The sequence below is a fragment of the Benincasa hispida genome, chromosome 12, assembly GCF_009727055.1.
Source record: "Benincasa hispida cultivar B227 chromosome 12, ASM972705v1, whole genome shotgun sequence".
Taxonomy (NCBI): Eukaryota; Viridiplantae; Streptophyta; class Magnoliopsida; order Cucurbitales; family Cucurbitaceae; genus Benincasa; species Benincasa hispida.
In genome coordinates, this window is record NC_052360.1 from 62,743,255 (window position 1) to 62,768,191 (window position 24,937).

Genomic DNA, 24,937 nt, shown 5'->3' on the forward strand with positions numbered 1-24,937 from the left:
TCAAATATATATTTTTTTTTCCCAAGAGCCACAAAATCCGTGCGTCCCATTTCCCTAAAACACACTCCATACGCCGCTGAAGGTTAATTCAATGATTCTAAAAACTTGTATGCTTCGCTGGTGGTGGGGATTGTAGTAGATTCTTTATCACATATCTTCACATTTGTTGCCCATATTGACAAGTTTTCATTCTCTCCTCCACATCCACAACATTCCTGGTGATCCCATTGGATCGAGGACATATACCTTAAACCAGTTGACTTACACTCAAATGGGCATCATCCTGGATATGCCATATCTTATTTCCACAACTTTAAACTAAAAGAAACGTGTAATTACATCAAAAGATACATGAGAGGAGGTAAGTCATAAATGATCATGACTTTTCACACAATTAATTCAAAGACAAAAGAGTAACCAATGCTCATATTCCTCCTCAGCCATCTTCCAATCTGAGATGACCGATCAGTTGACGTCAAAGAGCCAGAAACAGACATCTACCAGAACAGCTAATGAATGTTTTAAATGATAAGGGGAACCGTAGAAGTTCCATAATCTACATCCAATTCATCATCAATGTTACAAAGTAAAAATTTGGCGAAAGAATCACAATCCAAAATCAACGGACAACAATATTCATAGTACCAAGAACCGTACTTGCCCCTCATAAATATCTGGGACACATGAACATAGCGTATGAGAATGACATATGGATACATGTTACATGAAGAGGGGGGGAAAAGGACTACTTGCTTGAAAAATTTTAGAGTTACATGTTAGGAGAATTCTAAATATTAAAAACTAGAATGTGAGTAACATTTATATTAGGGGAAAACAAAATTCATCACTTTGGCCAAACAGCATTAACGAGTCAACAACCATAAAACTCATCACTTGGAATTTGAGAGAAAAGACTCGAACCTTTTTCATCATAATCATGTCAAAAGCGAACTATTACAATTTGAATATTCTTTACAAGAAAAATGTAATGCCCCAAGGCCAAAATTTGGAATTTGCACCTAATAGCCTTGACATCCCCTGCAACCTAGCAATGTCATATTTACTTGTCTTGAACTGTATCTAGTGTGAAGACTACCCCCACAAGCGAACATGAGTCTTTTTAACATTGCTTTGTTTTCACTCACATACTTCCTAGAAAAACTATCAAGCAATTGCCCAAATATAAGATTGCTCTATAAGCCAAATACACTTAACTTAGGAGTTCCTATGATTAAGCCATCGGGAAAAAAAATGCATCTTATTAGTATAGGTAGTAGTTAGCAATTCTTTTAAGCTTTCTTAGCGGTAATTACATATCTTCGGGATCTCTCATTCCAATGTGGTCTCGATTCATTCATGTAACCCTCATTTACTCAAACGTTGCAGAAAATGTAAAATAGCTCACTAAATCTAAAATACTAGTTAACAAACGAATAAAACTAATTATTAAGTAACTAATAACAATCTAATATTATATTCTTCCCACATTACTTATTTTTCTCAAATTCTCTTAGTCAAAGTTCTCCAATACTCGAGTACTTTCGGATTTTTTTTTTTTAAACAGAAACAAAATTTTCATTGAATTGATGAAATGAATTTAATGCTTAAAGTACAAAAGAGAGTACAAAGCATAATACTAAGACTTGCCAATACAAAAAGAGTAATACAAGGTTAAAACAAAATTTTAACTATTAGAAGAGATAAAAATGGCTTGGATTGAGTAATCTTGCAAAATTTTTGTAGAGAGCACCATGTAGAAGCTTTGACGACTCAAGCAATCTCGTATCGTTCAAACTAAGGAAGTGGCTTATCATGAAAATTGTGTTGATCCCTCTCAAACCAGATATCAGAAAGAACAACGTTAACTGCATTAGCTCACAAAAACTGAGACTAAGCTTGTAAGGAAGGGCCCACTAGAAGCTAGATGACGATGGACTTGAAATCATCACTCAACATCCATCAAAGATAAAACAATGAGAAAAGCTTCCTCCAAAATTCTATAGAATACCGATAGTTAAAGAAAGATGTTGAGAGTCTTTCATTATCCGCCGAACAAAGAGGGCAAATTGAGTGCAAAAAAGTGAGCGACTTGGGAGCCCCCTTTGAAGAGCATTTGAACAGTTAAGCGCCCCAAAAATCATAATCCAAATAGTGATGCTAACTCTCCTTGGACAACTTGATTTTCACAAATCTTTATACAGCTTCTTATTCATGGGAGGAGAGGCAACCAAATGCCGGAAATGAGACTAAACTAAAAACGAACCTGAAGAATCCAATTTCTAGCTTCTAGAATCCTGTTTATTAACCACTCTTTTTGACCCTCTAAAGATGCCAATAATCGTTAAAACTCCAGCCTTTCATCGTCATTCAAAAATCTTTTAGAAGTGATTGACCATGATAGAGTAGCTAAATCCCAATGATCAAGGACCGAGCCTTTGGGATTAGAAGTAATTCTGAGTAAGCTTGGGAAAAGAGAACTCAAAGGAGAGATATTCAGCCAAGTATCATGCCAAAATGATATCCTGCTGCCATTGCCAAGTCGCTTATTTTAGTACTCCCGGTTCGTTCTTCTAAATTCTACACCCACTCAGATGATCTGCTTCAATCAGACTTCTTTTAGATTACCTTCTACTTTTTCATGTAATTTTCCATTTTTAACTAGTAGCCAACCAGAACTCTTTATTTGGAAAAGCTATGCTTACTACTCCCTACAACTTTTTCCTCGGATACAAACTTTAACTTGCACATAAATAACCATGAGTATGATGTAATAAAAGTACCCATGTGTAGGATCACGTTACAAATCTTACTGTCCAATGAATGTCAGTGAAGATGAAAATGAAGGTCAATTCGCAGTAAGAAATATGACGAAGAGGTGGCCTCCTTTCAACCTGAAGACAGTAAGATTTGTAATATGATCTTACACAATGGAAACAGGGTGAATATTCAGTCAAAAAGGTAGTATAAATCCTTCAACATAAGGTAGACAACCACCCCAACCTGTGCAAAGTTGATTGGAAAATAAAGAAAGGTAGTGAAGCCCATATGTACAAAATCTGCACAATACCATTATCCCACTTCTGGTTCCAACAAAGCCAATAACTTAACATTTTGAAAAGAAAACAAAAAAAGATTGCAGTCCCTACACACCAAATGCGAACTCCTCATCAAACTTGTCAATGAAGTTTTGAAGTAGCCATCCAAATAGCCGAAATATTGACAAGATACTACCATTTACTTTTCCATGTTCCACACTTAAAAAAATAAAACTAATAAAATAAATAAACAAACAAAAAAACTTATCTACATTCCATTACAACTGAAATGATCTACAAAACAATAATTCACAGTCACAGAGGAATGTTCTATATAATCTGTACTCAATATATTAGAAAAATAGATTTCTATCCCCTTTCTGTGGAAAAGGGTCATTTCTTGTAAATTGCAAATGTTTGAACTATTTTATGGGCCTTATGGGAAATGAACAAATAGATCTTTTAGAGGGCTTGAGAGACCTTGGAGTAAGGTGGAGTGAGGTGTGGTCCCTTTTCACACCTCCCATTGGACCTCTGTTTGTAAATCTTTTTTCATTACCCTCTAGGTCATATTTTCTTTGATTACAGCCCCTTTTAAGGATAGTTGGACTCTTTTTGGGGTCGGTTTTTTGCATCCTCTATGTATTCTCCCATTTGATCTCAATGAAAGCTTGGCTTATTCATTATATATATATATATAAAAGCAGCAAGATGAAGTATGTGAAATCAACTAAGAAATTTCAAATAGCTTAAGCATGAGATAAATCATAGATGGCAACAAGTAAATATTAACAATTAGGGAAAAGAAGTTAAAGAGTAATTACCTATTTGGAATTCCTAAAATGAAGCTAAGAATCTTTGCATGTCTTTTTATTGTGGCCAAGGCCTTTACACTTGCTACATTGGAGCTGACGCTTAACTACTTCTAATGATTCATTCTGCTTCATCTTTGGACGACCTGGTGGTCTTCTAGTAGGTGGAGGGGTTACTGTAACTATTGCCTGAGTGGATTCACCCAGGATTAGTCTGTCCACATTTGGAATAGGATGTATTGACTCGGCATAAGTTAGGCGGTAACTCTCAACTGTGAAATATCTGGGGCAATAATCATATGGGCTCCTACCAATGCATTCAATGACAGCAATAGCATGGCAACAAGGCAAACCAGTAAGCTGCCATCCCTTACAGCTACAATCCCAATGATCAACATCAACAATGTCAACAGATTCCCCACGAACCTCAAATGTGCTTCCATGGGATAGTGAAACCTGAAATGACCGCGCAATTGATGTTTCTTTTTGTAACTTTTCCTCATTGGCTGGTGTTAATTTTGTCGTCCATTGGTCTGATTCAACCCTGCGTCTATATATTGTTTCCATCATTTTACCCCGTAAAACATCAATCATCTGTGTTATAGGCAATTCATGTGCTTCAGATATGGAACTGTAGAACTGCTGTCCAAAATTTGATGTGATATGGTTATACCTTGCTCCTCCAAAGAATGCATTTGCCCAATGCTCTGGTTCACTTTGTATGATCCAATTGTAAGCATCGGGTGAAATTCCTTTTATGCTTTCAGCACAGCGCTGGAAATCCTCAAGTTTAGATGCAAGAGCAGCAGCATAAAAATCATTAATCATAAATCGCCTGGCCTCATGAGAAAATTGGCCCTTTAAATCGTTGTTAAGCTTTTCAGCTAGATGGCGCAAACAGTAGCTATGGTATGACTTGTCAAATATTTCACCCAAAAACTTGTTCAGTCCATTCTGAAAATCTGCTACAAACGTAATCTGCTCTGACCTCTTCACTGCAGATTTCAGTTCCAGTAAAAACCAATGCCAATTTTCTTCTGTCTCAGCATCTACAACAGCGAAAGCTGCTGGAAATATGCCATCTTCCCCATCTACAGCGGTGGCAGTAAAAAAAAAACCCTGATACTTTGAGTTCAATGGAGTACTATCAAGGAAAAGAAGAGGCCGACAACCTTGCTGGAAACCAGAAATTGATGCATGAAATGACACAAATAGACGATGAAAGCTTGAGTCATCTTTAGTGGTGAATGAAGCAACACTTCCAGGGTTAGTTTCTTTGATCTTCTCACAAAAGTATGGCAACTGATTATATGCTTCCTTGTAGGAGCCTTGGAGCTGCTCTCTTGCTATCTCTTTCGCACGCCATGCCTGTGAATAGTTCAATTGAATTCCATATTCTCGTTTTATGTCATCTGCAATATCTTTTGGTTTGTAGTTTGGGGAGACTTTTAATTTTTCCTTTATGATATTTCCCACCCATCCCCTAGTAGCCCGATACCCGGCTTTAGCAGCAGCCCCTTCACATGAATGATTTGTGTTCATTTTTTTAATACAAATCAGTTGGGTAGTAGACAGCCTTGAGGCATATATTCGCCATGGACAACCTTGGTATTTGCATTTAACAGTGACACGATGGCTGTCATTTTTCTTATACCGGTAAGCAAAACCATGTGCAATTGAGTACTTATGCAAGGCTTCTCGGAATTCGCTGAAGCTGTTAAATCTTTGGTCTACACCAATAATGGCATTTTCCCATTGTTGTGCAGCTTTTCGATGTTTTTCATCATTGGACCCTGCAGGAACACAAATTAAAGGGACTTCATTGGACATGTCCATACCAATCTGATCAATAGCGATCATAGTCTCAACAGCAACATCTTCAGGCTCAACTACAGGAACTACTGCCTCAGAAACTGTTGTTCTACTTGACCTGCATTTTTAAAGGTCGCGTCACAAAATTAAGGGAAAATGCCTTATATGGGCCACACTATATATTAAATGCTCCGGGGGGGGTTAATTAATTTACTAGAAGTTTGCAGTAATAATTAAATTTAAATATGTTACCATTATATATAAAAACTTCTAGAAAAGAAAAACATACCAATCCAAGAAAAAAGGAAAAAAGAAATTACAGGACACGCTCAAACCCCAACATATTCTTTGTATTTAAATTGAAATTCATAATCGTTAATTATACCCATAGAAAAAATAATTTCCTTAACTTTAGTATATAGAAGTATAAGAAACCGTGATTACTGGACAAAAAATGAATATGAACATTAAATAGAACAAACATTGATGGCCCAAATCTTTCAACTTTTAGTATTTATTCAATAGGTATCTATAATTGCCAAATTCTATGATACTCAATAATGTTTATAATTTTCAAAAATACAAAATCATTTATAAACAATCCCTAACCAAGCCACAAAATATCTAATGGGAGAATTTTGTTAGAATGTGTGACAAGAGAACAATAACTTCCATTCCCCTAGGTAGCAATTCAAATTCCAACTATTTTTAAAGACAACATTTTAAATGAAAAAGGAACTTATTGAGGAATGGGAGCTTGAAGAATCCTCAATGAAGAGAATAGGAATTACAGAAGGAACTCCCGCTAGAAAAAGGATAAAGAGCAAATCTGGTGTGCCACTCACTAATATTACAGACAAATAAGTACTAAATTGAGCGATGAGAATGAGGGGGTTTGGGCAGATTTAAAAATAAAGCAAAATGGATGAAACAGAATAAGTAAAGAAAATAAACATGACTCATTGATTAACTACCTACTAGCAGGCATATTAGATAAATTCCGAGCAGCAGCTTCCTCTGACAAGATAAACACATCAACCGTGATAGAATCCTTTAAAAAGTTTATCATCCGCTTTAAATCCTTGTCCTTGGATATTGAGATGAGGGTTTTCTTGTTAGCAGGAAGAAAATACTTGATAGACATTGTATCTATACTACAACTAAACATTTCTGCTACTTCTGTCTTGAAATCATCCAAATTTGTTTGTTGATCGATATCTATAGCATAGGCCTCACCCCCATTGTAAGACAGGGATCCATCTTTGTTTTTCACAAACTCACCACCTGATTGGCATATAGCAATTATTTTCTTCGTAGCTGTGGCCTAAGCAATTACACATGATAACATTATAAACAATACCCAATAATCAAAATATCTTACGTCAAAATTAATCAGAAGAAAATATTATTAGCAAAACACAGGACACAAAATTAAGAGCAGAAAACAGCAACCAGATAAGGAACGATATTAACATTGAGAATGTGCTCATACGTCATACCAAGTAACAAATTTACATGCTTGACAAAATGTTTGACTTTTTCATACTAAATTCATGGTCATTTTGCAAAATTTAGACCCTCAACAGTATAAAATGACCATTATCATTATGAATCAATAAGTATGTGTGCTCCTAAAACCATGAGTCTAAATCTTAAAGAAAAACAGAGGCGGGATATGAAGTCAAGCTACATTTACAAAAGTGACCAACCAAAAATGACAGTAAAATGCAAATTTGGTTCAATAGAAAATTCTGTGCATGATGCAGTATATTTCTTACAGTAGAACTGAGGCACCAATATGATGGTCGTTAGTTAATTTACCCATCCTTAACATGATCAAGAGCTAATGGAAGTAATCGGGGGTGATCGTGACCCTGTGATTCGATTCTTCAATAGTTAAATATTGGCAACAGTTTGCATGATGCCACTGGATGGAGAAATGCAACCATTAATAAAAACCTAGACAAGGTAAGAGAAAGAGTCCTTACAACTGAACCGTCACTTAATGAAACATAATATTAGAGAAGTCTTTGTTGAAGCTCACAGGGAAGATGCTGACGAAAGCATACATTGGTGCATTTCATGGCTTTGACTTCAAAAAAGCAAAGCCCATGTAGCTAAAGCCCAAGTAGAGGAGAAGGACATAAATGAATTTAGACTACATTCAAAATTTCGAATGAAAGGAGCCTTGAGGATATGAAACTATGGTTAAGAATGACTTTAAAGAACTGAATCAATTGATAGTTACTACCAATACCAATAAGGTGCACCTTCTTTTATAGTGGTTCAATCATATTTTGATCAATGGATGGACTATAGAGCCCTTTCAGATATTTTTTTAAACGGAAACAAATTTTCATTGAAAGAATGAAAGGAAACTAATGCTCAACTAAAACAATAACAAGTAAACAAATGCAAAAGAAGTACTAAGACAACATTGCGCTAAATAAATAAACTATGTTGGAAAAACAAAGTCATTCCAATTTAAGCATAAATTTTGAATAGAAAATTCTATAACTGGAAAGAGAGCACCAGGAAGAAGTATTAATCCTAGCAGTTTCAAAACGATCCATCCATGCTAATGATTTATCTTGGATGACGCTGATTTCTTTCGGACCAATTATCAGCAAGGATTTCTTCAATTTAGTGGCTCAATCTTAAGAACGCCAATGTTCTTTTTTTTTTTTTTTTTTTAGTACAACTCCAAAGTTAGAGTATGCTTGGATTGGAACAATCACCTTCATCTCTATATTGCTCAGAGAAAATCTAAGATACGAGTTGAAACATCATTTCAACCATGGATTTGGAGATGCAGCCCATATATGAGATGCGACCCTGGAGAAAACCCGAATTCAGAAATGCTGATTTTCTTTCGGGTCAATTATTTTTTGTATTGTGTGGCCAATATCGGCTGGAAGGAAGGTGATTAGTATTTCTGGTGGTTTCTTAAAGCATGGTTGGTTTACATTTTGGGATATGTTGAGGAACTTTATCGAGAAGCTTGGCTTGAAAGATTCTCAATTTTTGGAAGTGCAATCCTAATGGCTATATAGATATTGTGAATTCACTCATCCCACCTTCTCTTCCATCAGCAGTTACGAATTTGTTCTCCAAATCCTCTTTTGGGGTAAGAAAAGATAAAGAAGTTGCTGGATTTAAACTCGAATTATTTGTTAGTGGTTTTCTGTTGAATGTGCATGATGATTGGAAAGATATTCAGAGGCCCAATGTGGTCCACTCTGAAATCATTTTTTCACTTAATCCTTTTATGAATGATAAATTTTTCCTTCGATTTGAGCTCCCATCTTGTTTTTTGTGTTGTGGGTGAAAAACATTTCTAGGAAGATCATTGGGGTAATAGACCTCTCTCCTCTGCATTTCCTCGATTATTTCACCTGTCCTCCTTCAAAAACCTTCATGTGTCTAATTTTCTAGTTTGATCTGGGAATTCCATGTCTTTTTCCTTCAGTTTTCGTCATCCTGTGCCCAAAAGATGACCTCTTTTCTTACTCTACTTGAGGGTTTCAACTTTTCGCAAAGGAGACGAGATATTCGAATTTGGAGTCCTAATCCTTTAAAGGGATTCTAGTCTAAGTCTTTCTTTAGGATTTTATTGGACCCCTCTCCTACTTGTGAGTCGATCTTTGATGTTTTATGGAGGATTAAGATTCCAAAAAAAGTTAAATTCTTTTCTTGACAAGTGTTACTCAGTGTGTGAACACATTGGATGCTTGTAAGATGCCTTTGTGTTATTGGGCCCTTTATGTTATATCCTTTGTCAAAAGGTGGGGGGAAACCTGGATCGCCTTCTCTGGAAGTGTCAATTTGGAAAGTCTACGTCACTACTTTAGTCGTTTGATTCATGTTTCATCTAAGATCCTAAATTTGTTAGATTGTAGCACATCTTATATTGAAGTTCAAAAGAACTTTGTGGTTTCATACAATTAAAAATAAGGATCCAGAAAGTGAAAATATTTCCTTTGATTCGCAGATGTCACTCCAATATTTTTTATAGAAACAATTGCTTTCATTGAGAGAAAATGAAATAATACAAGGGCCATAAATATGCAGATATAACTCTAATTGATGTTCCTTCAATGTCTTATATAGGCACTTTGAAACTAAAAGGTTTTTCGAAACTAATGGACATCATTCAAAATAGCTCAGTAATTGAAGATGAAAAGTCTCCTCAGCATAGTTGTTCACCACCTTTTCAGACTCCATAAGGGTAAGAATGTCACCTTCCCTCACAGGTGCCTTGACATTTCTCATGATGTAACGATTCTGATCGAGAAACTTGACTCTCACTTGAGTCAGCTAACCTCTTGATCTTGTTCGACCCATTACCTTCACCACCACATCGTGTTTGATCTGGGATTCCATTTCGTAAATGAATTGAGGTATGAACGGAGAGAAACCGGAGGCAAAGGATTTTGCAGTTGTTCACCACCTTTTGATAATTTACTAGGTCAACAACAAGATTTTTTGCATGCTTCAAAAGAAAACTAAGATGCCTAATGTGATCACTCACGTGATGCATTTTGGTGATTTCCTTAAGGCTATTGAATCTTCTAAGTCCTTAAGCAATCAAGAGATAAAGAATTGTTTTATAGCATCTTAACTCCAATACTATACTCAAAGGAAAGTGCATCATTCTTCGGTCCTTCCATTCACTTGATGGCTCATCCGACCGGTTTCTCTCATACTATCCAAGCACTAGAAATGAGAGGATTCGAATTGCGGATGGGTCCTTCGCTCCTATTGCTGGAAAAGGTAGACTGTCACCATTTCAGGGATTAACTCTGCAAAATGTCTTACATGTAACCAAAATTTCTTACAACTTATGATCAATAAGCAAAATAACAAAAGATTTGAACTGTAGAGTTGTCTTCTCACCAGATACCGCTTTGTTTCAGGACTTGAGCTCGGGGAAGACGATTGGCACTGCCCGATATGACAGAGGCCTATATTTCCTTTCTGCAGATGCTTCCTCCAAAAGCTTGTTTAGGACTAGTCTTTTATCTTCGTTTACTATGTCTGAAACAAATTATTTATTGTGGCATTTTCGTCTTGGACATCCTAGTTTTCAATATATGCGATATATATTTCCTCATTTATTCCATAATGTGAATGTTTCTTCATTATCTTGATGTCTGTATACGTGCTAAACAACCTCGCGTGTCGTTTGTTTCTCAGCCCTATAAACCTACCCAACCTTTTCACCTGGTCCACAATGATGTTTGGGGTCCCTCAAGCATCTCTACCCTGTCTGGTAAACGGTGGTTTGTAATTTTCATCGTTGACCATACCCGACTTACATGGGTATATCTCCTTGCTGATAAGTCTGAGGTTTTATCTACCTTCAAACAGTTCTATACCACTNGAGGTTTTATCTACCTTCAAACAGTTCTATACCACTGTATTAACACAGTTCAACACAAAGATTGCCATTCTTCGGAGTGACAATGGTTGTGAGTTTGTCAACCACACCTTCCAGGAATTCCTAGTGTCAAAAGGGATCATCCATCAAAACTCGTGTGCATATCCTCCACAACAAAATGGGGTGGCTGAACGAAAAAATCGCCCTCTCATTGAAGTTGCTCATTCCTTGATAATTCCAGCGTCTCTCCCTTCGTACCTGTGGGTAGATGCGATTCTTACCGCAACTCATCTAATTAATAGAATGTCTTCACGAGTTCTAAAGTTTCAAACCCCTCTTGAGTGCTTCAAAGAGTCCTATCAGTCTATCCGTCTTATTCCTGAGGTTCCTTTTCGTGTGTTTGGGTGTACAACCTTTGTTCATACTCATGGTCTACACCGGACTAAGTTTGCTCCATGAGCTAAAAAATGTGTGTTTGTCAGGTATCCCCTTCATCAACGAGGCTATAAATGCTTTCATCCATCTTCCAGAAAATATTTTGTCACTTTGGATATCACGTTCCTTGAAGATAAACCGTTCTTTCCCGTTAGTCATCTTCAGGGGGAGACCACGAATGAAGAGACTAACAGTTCCACATACTCCGTACCCATTAGCCTCAATCTTGAGCCCAGTCCTAATATTCTTGAACCTGAGCCTAGCCCCAATGTTCCTGGACCTAGTCTACCTAGTCTTGAACCTAACTTTGCTCTTGTTATTCCCAGTCTACCTAGTCTTGAACCTTATTCTGCTCTTGTTGTTCCCGTGTCGGTTCTTCCTACTAGACAAGTGCCCTGGATAACATACTATAGGAAGAATCTCAGAAAAGAAATTCAAGAAACCTCTGGTGTTCCATCGGAAAGTGTCCAAGCATCGAAACCAGCTCAAGTTCAAGATCCTGTTGTTTCAGAGGAGAGTCTTGAAGAAAAGTCTGGGAACATAGAAAATGATGAAAAGAGCTCATAGAAGGTTGAAACTTCAGGAGGTAATGAGGTGCTGAAAGATCCTCAAGAAGATGCAGAATTGTCTCAAAAGTCTGATACTGAAGAGGGACAGACAAAAACTAACAACTATGATACCACTCTGGATATGCCAATTGCTCTGAGAAAGGGAACCAGGTCATGTACAAAATACCCTTTGCATAGTTTTCTGACCTATAGTAACTTATCTCCTGGTTTTAAGGCTTTTACTACTCAGCTGGATGCTCTAGCAATACCTACCTGTGTACATGCGGCCATGGAAGTTCCTGAGTGGAAAGCAGCAATAATGGAGGAAATGAGAGCTCTTGAGGCAAATAAGACTTGGAAGTTAGTAGCTCTCCCTAGAGGTCACAAAACAGTTGGTTGCAAATGGGTGTTCACAATGAAGTATAAGTTTGACGGAACACTCGAGAGGTATAAAGCCAGGTTAGTTGCTAAAGGGTTCACTCAGACATATGGGATTGATTATTCAGAAACTTTTTCCCCAGTGGCTAAGTTAAACACGATTCGTGTTCTTCTGTCTGTCGCCGTAAATAAAGATTGACCCCTACATCAACTAGATGTAAAGAACGCATTCCTAAATGGTGAGTTGGAAGAGAAGTTTATATGAAGCTCCACATCCCAGTTTCGAAGCTAAGTTTGGGAATCATGTTTGCAAACTCAGGAAGTCTTTATATGGGTTGAAGCAGTCCCCTAGGGCATGGTTTGATAGGTTCACCGTGTTTGTTAAGTCCCAAGGATTTGTTCAGAGGCATTCTGATCATACCTTGTTTACCAAAAAATCACCCTTAGGAAAGATTGTTATGTTGGTAGTGTATGTTGATGACATCATCCTATCAGGGGATGACACGACAGAAATTGCTAAGCTAACAGAGGATGGCAGGTGAATTTGAAATCAAGGATCTTGGTAGTTTAAGGTATTTTCTAGGGATGGAAGTGACAAGATCAAAAGCAGGAATATTTGTATCTCAGCGAAAGTACACTCTGGACTTGTTAAAGGAAACAGGAATGACTGGATGCAAACCTATTGACACTCCTATTGAGGTCAATAGCAAACTGAAAAGTATTTTGGAAGGAGTTCCTGTGAATAAGGAGAGGTATCAACGCTTAATAGGAAAACTGATTTACTTGTCTCATATTAGGCCCGACATCTCCTATGCTTGTGAGTGTAGTAAGTCAGTTCATGCAGAGTCCATATGAGGAGCACATGGAAGCTGTGACTCAAATTTTGAGATATCTAAAGTCCACCCCTAGGAAGGGCTTGGTGTTCAGGAAACATGGCACACGGAGCATCGAGGCATATACTGACTCAGATTGGGCCGGATCTGTGACTGATAGAAGGTCAACCTCAGGGTATTGTACCTTTGTATGGGGAAATTTGGTAACTTGGCGGAGTAAAAAACAAGGTGTAATGGCCAGAAGTAGTGCTGAGGCAGAGTATAGAGCTATGAATCTGGGAGTGTGTGAAGAAATCTGGTTGCAGAAAGTTTTATCTAATCTTCACGAGAGTAGTCCGGGGCCTATGAAGCTGTATTGTGATAATAAGGCTGCCATCAGTATTGCGAATAATCCCGTGCAACATGATAGAACGAAACATGTGAAAATTGACAGGCATTTTATTAAAGAAAAGTTAGACCGCAAAGCTATTTGTATTCCCTATGTACCTTCAGTCCAACAGATTGCAGATGTTTTTATGAAAGGGTTATCGAGACAGACGTTTGAAGCTTGTATTAGCAAGTTGGGTCTTGCCGATATCTATGTCCCAACTTGAGGGGGAGTGTTGAAATACGTTGAATTAGCCCTAAGGGCATTTTTGTAATTTATGCTATATTTGCTAAATTAGGGTTTCACCTCATTCTATATATATCTGAGGTTGGGTTTATTGTAGGTATGACATTAAATAATAAGTCCTTTTCTACCGTGGTTTTCCTTCCCTGAATTAGGGTTTTCCACGTAAACTCCTTGTGTCGTCTTCTTTTCTTCTATTTCAATATTATCCAACGTTGATCTTCACCTACTACTAACCCCTTTGATTAAGCAAAAACTTCAAAGCCTTCTAATCATACAACCCACAAACTTCTAACTACAGAGGCGTCATCTCTACTTTATAGGTTCTATTTTGTATAGTTGGAGACCCTTCTTTTGGAGGGCTTCTTTTCTCTTTCGGTGAGGTTTGGTTTTTGTATGCCCTATATTCTTTCATTTTTATCTCAGAAAGTGGTGTCTATAAATAAATAGTTAAAAAGGGGGGGTTGGTTAATGGACAGAAGGTAAAGCGTAACTAAAAAATGCTAGAGGTTGTTGGTCTTGTTGAATTAGCACAGCAACCAAACCAACCCCAAAAGCATTTGATTCTATGATGAATTGCTTAGAGAAATTTGGAAGGCTGGAAGAGTAGTTGTTGCTTTTTTGGGTTTATCAAAGGCATCTTGCACTATATTACTCTAAAGACAAATTACTTTTTTTTAGAAATTGAGTTGTAGGAAAAGCCAAGCATACTGCAGTATTTTTTTTTTTAAATATCCGTGAGTGTCTAGGTCAGTATACGCATACCTCGACAAATCTCACGGACAACCCGCCTGACCCTACAACATTTGGGTGTCAAGAAACCCGTAGGATATTAACTCCTAGGTAGGTGGTCACCATGGATTGAACCCATGACCCTAGCCGTTTGGCCTTTTTTTTATGTTCCCATTACCACTAGGCCAACCTATGATTGTTGCCAAGCACAATATAATGTGCCACAAACTTTCCATAATACCCAATCAAGTCAAGAAACCAACGTAGTTCCTTAATGTTTTGTGATGTTCGCCATTGCACAATTACCTCAATTTTCGATGGATCAGCTAAGACTCCTTGGCCTGGTCCAATATGGCCCAAGTACTCAATTGTGAAAATTCTCCTTCATAACAAGCAGCCATTTGGCCCATCTCGAAGCCTTAAATGGATCACAATTAAAGCCAATGACTAAACTCTTTCCTTGATTGATCTTAAGACCATATATATACTCCAATAAGAACAAGGGCAGTTTAGTTCTCGAAATACAAAAATATCTATCTAAGCTATTTAACATTCAGATAAAATTAGACTAACATAATCAAGGAAAAAAACATACATATTTGTGCCGTTAGAGGAGCCTATGACAATTAAACAAAACATGCTTTAAATAATGCCATCTATTTCATTAGTAGACTTTTATTTTTCAACCACGAAGACAAGAATATTAATTAAAAAATAATATTACCAAGAGATTGATTGGAAAAGATAAATAGATGGCCATCTGTCAACCATGGAAGGAGATACTGCATGCAGCATACAACAACCTCTCTTCAGTGTCGTGCTTCAAACATTAATGGGCAAATGAAGGTGCATTTTCATAACTTCAGACTTTTCATCTTCTTCTTCCTCTTATTTTTCTTCTTCATACTACTGTTTTTCACTGTTCTACTGTTTCCTACTTCTTTTGTATCTTCTTTCCTATTCTTCACCATTTTCTTTGCTTTCCTAACTTTCTAAATCTTCTTCTCTTCGTATTATTATTTTTCTTCTCCCAACTCTTCTATTTCTCAATTATTACAAAATATTAAAAGAAGAAGAAGAAAAGACATGGTTCGCCTGCATACATGGTGAAGGAACAATGGAGCAATAAAAGGCGCAGCCAGATGAGCATCTAGTTGAAGGTGCTAGCCCTGGCTACCTTCAAGGCACAATGACCCAAGGTCGTCTCCGCCTCTTGCCTTGAAAACACTAATTTATGTCTCACTACATTAAAATGTTGAAGTATGTTGATATAATTAAATTTTCTGTAACCCACCAACTTAAGCTTTTGTGTTGATTGGTGATTTAACATCGAATGACAAATCATAACAAAAGATCCTATATTTGAACCCTTATAATCTCATATCCTTCCCAATTAATATTGATTTCCACTTGTTGGATCTTCTTCAAACTCACAAGTGAGGAGACATGTTGAAGTTTATTGATATAAATAAATTTACCAGAAATGTAATCTACCAACTTAAGCTTTTTGGTTGATTGGTGATGTAATATAAAACTTGACATGTACACTAGACGTAATGCATTTGCATCGTGAGAACATTAAACCGAGTCATAAAATAAAAATATTGAGGGAGCATTTGAGGCTCTGAGTTGGCTGTTATAGTTAGTGGATTGTAACAGTTTGTGTTTGGGATACAAACTATTTTAGTCCGAGTGAGAAATAGTAAATACTTTAACAAAGAGGGAAAGAGAAAATGAACAAAAATTAGTAAACATTGTAACAAAGAGGGATTTAAAATAATAATATTGTAGTTAATCGTAAGCTATAAATAATAGTTAGAAACACCAAATATTATAATTGGAGCCTCAAATGTGGAGTGGGCTATAATATCCCACTCCACCCACTTGAAGTTGGGGGCCAAACAACCCCTAAAAGGGCTCTAGTCAATAGAGCTAGACTAATGGTATACTTCTTTTTAAGAGAATCGTGAATTTATATACTTACTTGGTCTTCTAATGTAAAAGCAGATTGCCGTCCCATTTCCATGGTTTGTTCAACTACCTAAAGATCAAACTTTGCATTAGGAAAAATGGTACCCAAAAAAATAAATAAACACAACAACAACAACAAAATGAGAAAGCAAGTGCATTAAAAATGTCACCATTTTAGAGCTTTCAATCGCAGGATCACTATCATCCATTGTCTTCTCCCCAACATTGTTCAGTTCTTGACTTATTATTGCTACAGCACAAAAATATGCCAATAGAATGTGAAACATATAGAAGAAAATAGGATATTTGAAAATTCTATCACATTTCAACACTCACATATACAACAAAAAACTCAAAGAAAGCATAGTTCCCACAAGTATAGTCATATTTTTTCTCCCTTCTGCCTCCTATAATTTAGCAATACAGAAATTTACCACTCCACAATAAACCATATTTAATACTTGAGTTTTGAACATATCTGGAAGACTGAAATTTGGAACCAAAGCCATTGTTTCTTTTTACCTACATTTCAATTATTGAGTCCTCAAGCCTGGATTGCAATGCAAACCTATCCTTTAATCTACTAAATATAAAATAGGGAACAACATTCTAATTCCTTCGAGTCAAGTGTATTATATTATAAGATTTATATCACGCCAAACATATCAAAACCGCAGAAATATAATTGTAAACAAAAATTGCGTAGTTATTGTGAACAAATTACATGAATGGGTTGAAACAGGAAACAACTAATTAATTGTTTGAAGTTAAAAAATAAAGGGGAGAAAAACAGAGAGCTGATGAAAGAATGGAGAATTTCACAAAACTGGCTAATGGAACCATATAACCAAGAAAAGCAAAGCTGAGCATTTAGGCCAATAAGAACAGAGTGATAGATGGAAACGAAGTTCTTATTACAATTACTGTGGTTGAAGATCCTTCCTTGGTATGTCAACTTGAGAATGAGATTGGTAATATTAGGAAACAAAAAGTTCTAAAACGAAAATTCCAAATTAAAAATAGAAGTCCCATGCATTCCATGGGTAGAAATTCCTCCAACAGGGACATATGCATATTTAGCTACAAGCTTATGGATTTCACACATATATAAAGTCTTACATGATGTTATCTGAACATTATCATCCGTTGTAGATTCATTAATGCCTCTCTCATCAAACAGCTCTACCCTCTTATTAGCAGGAGTATTCATATACCTGTGTTCCAGCCATAAAACACCAGAAATTCACTTTTTTTCCGATAGAAACAACTTTCATTGAGAAAGAATGAAAGAATACAATGACATATAAAATGAGAAATTCACATTTCAAGCTATCTAATTCTAAAATGCAATCACCAAAAATGTTAGATCGTGCAAACCAAGTTTGATCACCCCAAAAAAAGTGTAATTACCGAGATAGAGAGGCTACATCCATAAATCCATGAATTTAAAAAACAATTGGATATCCACAAGCAAATATATCCATAGTTCTCATTCGATTTCTACAAATCAATAAAAAAAAAATTCTTTTAAGTTCTTTTAATTAAACACCAAATGTTTCGCCCAAAAAATCATTTAAATGGTTATTTTCCCATAGAGAATCCTCATTTAAAGAGAAATTTGTTAATCCTCCTAACAAAAACAAAATAATTAACCTACCAAATTATCTAATTGTCAATATACATAGTCCAAATGTTCATTTTTTTTTTATAGAAACAACTACGTTCATTGAGAAAAAAATGAAAGAATGCAAGGACATACATAGTCCAAATGTTCCATTTTATAGTTCAAAGTTCAAACATATAAAATCATCCAAGTCATTAGACAATAAAACTTAAAATTTTAATATTATGCATATATAATCACATTAGTAATTTTATTATATAAAAAAGGGGTAAATGGGATGGAGATGATAAACATATAAAATTATCTAATTCATTGAACAATAAATCTTACTTTTTAAATGTTATGTATATATAATCACAATATTAATTGTATTATATAAAAAGGGGTAAAATAGGGAGGAGATAGGTGTCCCCCATTAAGCTTATGAAAAAAGTTACTCCGCACTCCCTCCCTCAATTCCCACCCCATTAGGGGCACATCCACAAACCATGTCCCCGCGTAGAGAATGCACATCCCTACGTGGCCAAGAGACTCAAATTCATTTATTAAACCAACATCCTTTGGCTACAACATTCTGGAACTACATACAAAAGACCTTCAAATTCTGCTTCACGAGACTTAACGGTTTCTTTACCCTCCTTGATGGGCCCCTTAATAGACACCCGTTCAAAAATGAGAGGAAAATCCTATGGAGAAAATTTATCTATGCTTTCTATTGGAACTTATGTCTAGAAAGAAATGCTCGCCTCTTCACAGATTAACAACAAAGCATACAATCTTTACTTGATTCTACATCTTTTCTTCTTTAACTAGAGTGAACCTTTTCCGTGCTTTTGTAAATATAGCTTACCGACCTCATGACAAACTAGAAGAGTATTTTTGTAGTTTTACTCACTGATGGGGATTCCTTTGTAATCTATTTCATCAATCAATGAAATGGTATCTATATCCTATAAAAGAAGAAAATTAAGGCTAAAATTGATCTGAATCTGATTCTCTCAACCGTCCAGCTTAATTCTGGCAAGGGTAAATGGATTTGGATGCTTGAAACATCTGGGATTTTGACCACATAATCATTATGATCAAGACAGAGAGAAGTTCCCAAAATTCCAAAGAAATAATAGATATCTATTTAATGAAGTTAGCAACCCCTTTAAATAGGCTGAAACTAACTAAGTTAGAGTCTTGGACAGCTGGACTAACTAATCAGCAAAGGCTGTACAGCTTTTAAAATAAAATACAACCAACTAAAAATACAACAGAATAACCGAGAGGTTCCAAAGAACAAAGTCAGCTGGACCAAGAACTACAAGACTTGCCAAGAATGCAAAGAACAGAAAAAGATCCAAATGACAAGAGGTCCTACATCACATAAACGATGCTCTTTCAACTGTATCACAGAGGAATCCTCCAGACTTATACAAGCTGATTTGGAAGGGACTCTTTCATATTAAATTTTTTCTATGGGATTCAACCTTCACACAGTGGACAGAATTCGAAGAAAGCACCGCTGGATCAGTCTCTCCCCAAATCGCTGCTGTCTTTGCAACTCTGATTATGAGACCCAAGGCCATCTCTTCATATACTGCCTTTTTCAAAAAGGATTTGCATACATTTTCAAACAGCCTTTACTAAAATTTTTCTTTTCTTTTCTTTTTTTTTTCCAAAAGACTGTAACTAGTTTTTGACGCCTCCAGTCAACCTAAAAGACTTGGTTATTGTTGATAGTAATACATTGTATTTGGGTACTATTTACACCCTTTTAAAGATTATAGTCTTTCTTCATGATTGAAGATCATTTTTCCAATGCACCTTTGGTGGTCATTTAATTTATCAATGAAATACTCAAATTTCTTCCCCCAAAAAAAAAAGTTTAAAACGAGGTCCACTGCCTAGCCTAACGAATCAATGTGCTAACCGGACGTCTTTTCCTAAACTCCATTGATGGAATGGGGTCTTCTTCTCCCCCTCCATTCGGTGAATAAAATTTTGTTCATAAACATTAATTTGACGGTGGAAAAAAGGCTCTTCTAATCCACAAAACCACGCTTCAATAAAGGTGTGAGAGAACCAAACAGAATCAAAGGCTTGAAGGGTCCCTGAACATAAAAATTGATAACTACATACGAGACATAAACCATTGTCATTGGAACCGTTCAATGCATATATACAACAAGGCAATATAATCTGAAACAATCACAAAATAGAGAGGGCGTTGGTTAAGAACATACGGAAGGGCACGAAAACTGTCGCGAATTTCGCCATGGATCTGATCCAACCGAGGGCTCCTCTGCACACTGCTAGCCATTCCGCCGGTAGAATAAACTGAAGAAGCTGAAGGAAATCTATTGCATTAATATCTATGAATGGTGTTCCACTCTATCAAAGCTAACTGAAGGGGATGAAAGAAGAAAGAAGGAGTGAAGGCAAAACGGAAAAGACGAATGAATGAAAGCTCGCGAAGAAGACGATGAAGCGCTGAAACGTAGGAACTTTAAAAGGAGAAAAATGCAGAGAGAGAAGCTCAAAATTAAAGGGAATCAATCAATTTTGGAGAAACGAGAATGGAGGTAAATTTATGAAGGGCGGTTTTGGTTGAAGTTTGTATGTATACGGTTAAGATGCCTAAAATGTCTCAGGTTTTTTTTTTTTTCACATATTAATAGATAATCACAAGTAGGGCTTATTTATATTTGGGTAATTTTAAAATAATAATTAATAAATACTTGGTTTGAAATCAAAATAATAAAAAAAATTTAGGAAAAAAAAAAAGATATTGTCAAAAATTATCTACTATTTTTTATGAAAAATCCAAGTACAATTTTATTTTATATTTATATGTGTTTTCAAATAAATAACTAGTAAATAATTATATTTTTCAAACTAAAAAAAAAAATTACTTAGAAACAAAATATTGATTTCGTCGAAAAAACTTGAATATTACATTAAGAGTAATATTTGGGTGTTCATCTTCATGCATCCACTAAAATCATAAAAAGATAAATATTTTTAAATAATTTAAAAAAAAAAAAAAAAAAAAAAAAAAAAAAAAAACTTGTCAATTATAGCGATGTGTCCGAGTATTTTTCCTATAATAATCTAACATTAAATATCGTATAATTAAGGTTGTTAATGTTATGTGAAGAAAAAACTAATGATAATTATTTACCGACCGTTTTTAGCTTTTTGATAAAATAAGATTGAGGAGATGAAAAACAAAAAAGATTTATTTTTGTCATTGTCAAATGATACGATAAACTAGTTATTCAATTTACTTATACTTTATATAATAAAAAAACGGTTCCATAGAGAAAAAAAGATAGGAAGTACTAATAAAAATATATGAAATGATACCATGATAAAATAGGAAATAACGAAAGATTTAGTGGTAAAAAAAAGGGAATGTAAAATTAAATTGAGAAAAAAGGGGGGGGGGGGGGGGGGGGGGGGGGGGGCGGGGGGGGGGGGGATATAGGGCATGAAAGATATATCTATACAAAAGATGACAATAACGAGGGTAAAATATGTACTAATGAAATATTTAAGGGCGAAAGAAAGAAGTTAAAAATATGTTTTTGATCCTTCAAAATCAATTTTGATTGTATAAAAAATTTATTTTAAAGTGAAATTAAATATTAAATTAATTTTGAGTAATTAATAATATGATTAAAAGTAATTTTGAACGTGACAAAAATGATTTTAATAATTCAAAATCACTCCGCCCATACTATAGAATTAAAATCATTTTGTCATTCACGAATATTAGAGCATAACTCAGTTGTAATTAACATGTACTATATTACTTAAGGTTGAAGATTAAAATCCCAGTACCCTCACTAGAGATGTCGATCTTCTCCGCAAATGCAGAAGTATTATGCATATATTTGTATGTGTATATATCTATACTATATTAAAATGTGCAAAATGGGGAGAATATTTGCCCTCATTTTTAATTAGATCCCTAACACGTCCTTGACTTAAATAGTTAGTTATTTAAACTCACATATCAAAACCTCAAGTAAAGACACCTTTTTAACAAACATCCTTTCATTACGTATCAAAAATCTATTTAGGGACATGTTTCCCTCAAACATTCTTTCAATAGACACCTTCGTGCATGTACTTAATCAATGTGGAGGGGATTAAAGATTTTAGGAGCAATCCATCTTTTCTCCAAATACAAAGGTAACCATCATCAATGTGTGTAAATGTTTCTCCAAACCCTTCTCGTGGTATTGAATTCAACCATCGAAGAGAGAATGAAAGACAATAGGGAAGAGGGAAATAATTCTAATAACTGGTGTTTCACTGGAAACATCTTTCGGGAAAAAAAAAAGGCATTCACAATAAACTATTGTAACTACTTATTTTTGTTATATACATTTTTTGCTAAATCGAGAAATCCTTCATGTATTGAATTCAACCATTGACAAGAAGATGGAGAGACATGGGAAAGAGGAAAATAGTTATAATTACTGGCAACAACATCTTTAGAAAAATATTTTCGATACAATACTTCTTTTTGAAGGAATCCTTCGTGTTTTCAATATTGAGTTCAAGCATTGAAAAGAGAATGGAGACACAACGTGGGAGATGGAGATATAGAGGGGGAACTTGAGAAGAAGTGGGAACAATGAGATATTGATGGAGGAGTTAGAAAAATATGGAGATTTTATTTATTTGAAATTTTATTAATTTTAATAGCACAACCATTCATATTGTTCATTTTCCAAAATCCTATTGTTCATTTAATTGTTATAATCATCATCCTTTCATCTTTCGTGTGTAAGTTATTTTCCTAAATGAGTGAAGGCATAATCGATTGAAAGAAGAGAAGATTAGTTGAGGTGAGTGAGAAAATGCGGGAATAGAGAAGATTGGGGGAGATAAGGAGAGAAGATTTAAGAAAATTAGGGAAGATGGGGAGAGTCAAAATATAATATTCCTAATTTAAATGTCTAAAATCACAATGTGATTATTATATTATATTGATTCTCCTTTTATTTTTATTTTCTAATGTAATTTTTTTTTGTATTTGTTCTCAATAACATAAATTTATTGCCACAATTATAAGCGTGTTAAAATTATTTTTAACTTTCCTTAAATTAATAAAATCAAGCAACTTTATTATTTTATTCATGTTTTGTTACTTGATTTGAGACATAGATATTAATTAATAAAATAGTATTTTGATGGAATGTTTCATAAAAAAACAAAATAGAAAACAAAATCTTTTTTTCATAATAAGAGATTCATTTAATAATAATAATATGATTTTTTTTTTTATAAATAATAGATATTTTCATAAATATTAAAAATATTTAAACATTTGAGATTGCATGATTTCTAACCTAGAAAACTAACCAAATCTTTGAAATGAAAAAAAAGTTTAACTACAATTATACATAAATATCCACAAAATTAGACGATTCTTCCTATCCGTATTATGTATATGTGTATGTATATATATATAAAAGACCATACATAATATGTTAAAACATGGTTTGGTTATAAAAATTTGAGAAAGCTGATAACTATTCATGTGGTTTATAAAAAAAATGTAGTATTCACATAATTTACTAGTTTGCTATATAATTTTAGCCATAATTCCTTACCCATATGCCTTGACTATATGTTTATATCAAAACTAAATAGGAGAAAGCCCACATTGCATAAATGACAATCTGTTTTCAATTTTATAATTACACATAATCCTAAAATATAATATATATATATATATATATTGTTTAGAAACTATTCGCAATGGTTAGAATGTATTGTTATTATCAAATATGTCAATTCAATTGAAAACCTTCATTTTGAGAAAAAGTTTTCAAATGAAATATTTTTGAAAAGTTTCAGAGTACAATTAAAACAAAATAAAAAAATAATATTCATTAGAAAAGCAATTAGAATAAGAATAAGTTTTTTTTCCAGTTATAATAAAAAATATGAGGTGGTGATTATTTTATGTAATTTCTGGTGAAAAAAGGTTCACCATATTTCTTGGTTTAATAACTGAAATGAAAAATGTATTTTATTATTTTAAACATAAAACATAATATCTTTTTATGAAAATAAGGTTAAAATAGTATCTATTTAGGATATAAATAAACTTTAAACAAAAACTAAAGACTCTTAACCGTGTAAAAAGCCATTTAGAAAAAAAGATCTTAATCGTTTTTTTTGCATTTAGTAAAACAGATTTAATTAAAACCACTCTTAAAAAATACGTTAATTTCACGTTGACTTTAAGCTAGAATCTTTCTAGCTTTTAGATTTTCCAAAAATTAAGTAGAATGTTTAATTAATATTCATTTTTCAATTTTATAAACAGATTTATTTTATATATTTATCTATTTCTCACCTAAATTTATTTTCTATTTTTCATAAGTTAAATGCATCATTTTTAAAAAAAGTATAAAGTATTAATTTTTTAAAATTAAAGCTATTTTCTTTAATATTTAAAAATTATTCTATAAAAAATAAAATTTGTCCTACTCATTTATTTAAAAGTTAAATTACCAAAAAAAAAATAATAAAAATTTTATAAGTCAGTTTTAGTTATTATATCTAAAATGAGATATTTTTGTATTTATTTACCGAATACTTTAACCTACTGATTGGATATTTGTTTATGAATTCTCTAGGCTCTGAAAATAGAATTGTTTACAGAGAAGAGCTTCTTTATTTATATAGACTTCTCAGATGGACTTCATGGGATTGGGATTGGGCTTGGTTGACTCATGGGCCTCTTGGGCCCAATT

General features: G+C 34.4%; 1 protein-coding gene across 2 annotated transcripts; it reads right to left on the reverse strand.

The window, feature by feature from the left end:
• Positions 1–3,780: 3,780 nt before the first annotated feature.
• LOC120092551 lies at positions 3,781–20,763 on the reverse strand. 2 transcript variants are annotated; one of them, XM_039050671.1, is made up of 6 exons: positions 20,402–20,763; positions 17,666–17,760; positions 16,717–16,796; positions 16,560–16,616; positions 6,634–6,983; positions 3,781–5,777 (listed from the first exon to the last, which is right to left on the reverse strand). In XM_039050671.1, exons 1-6 carry the CDS (start codon positions 20,476–20,478, stop codon positions 3,884–3,886), a joined length of 2,553 nt encoding a protein of 850 aa, XP_038906599.1. In that variant the 5' UTR covers positions 20,479–20,763; the 3' UTR covers positions 3,781–3,883. The 2 variants fall into 2 exon arrangements, with proteins under 2 accessions (XP_038906599.1, XP_038906600.1); XM_039050672.1 differs by lacking the exons at positions 17,666–17,760; positions 20,402–20,763 and having other exon boundaries at positions 6,634–6,943.
• Positions 20,764–24,937: the final 4,174 nt, after the last annotated feature.

What these genes read in the sequence shown, in the direction of transcription:
- LOC120092551 (XM_039050671.1), bottom strand. Translation starts at nt 20,478, where the DNA reads ATGGCTAGCAGTGTGCAGAGGAGCCCTCGGTTGGATCAGATCCATGGC. An exon ending in TAATGTTCAGATAACATCAT is followed by an intron (nt 16,797 to 17,665) that starts GTAAGACTTTAT and finishes TTTGTGCTGTAG; the next exon opens with CAATAATAAGTCAAGAACTG. An exon ending in TCTAATATGCCTGCTAGTAG is followed by an intron (nt 5,778 to 6,633) that starts GTAGTTAATCAA and finishes TTAAAAATGCAG; the next exon opens with GTCAAGTAGAACAACAGTTT.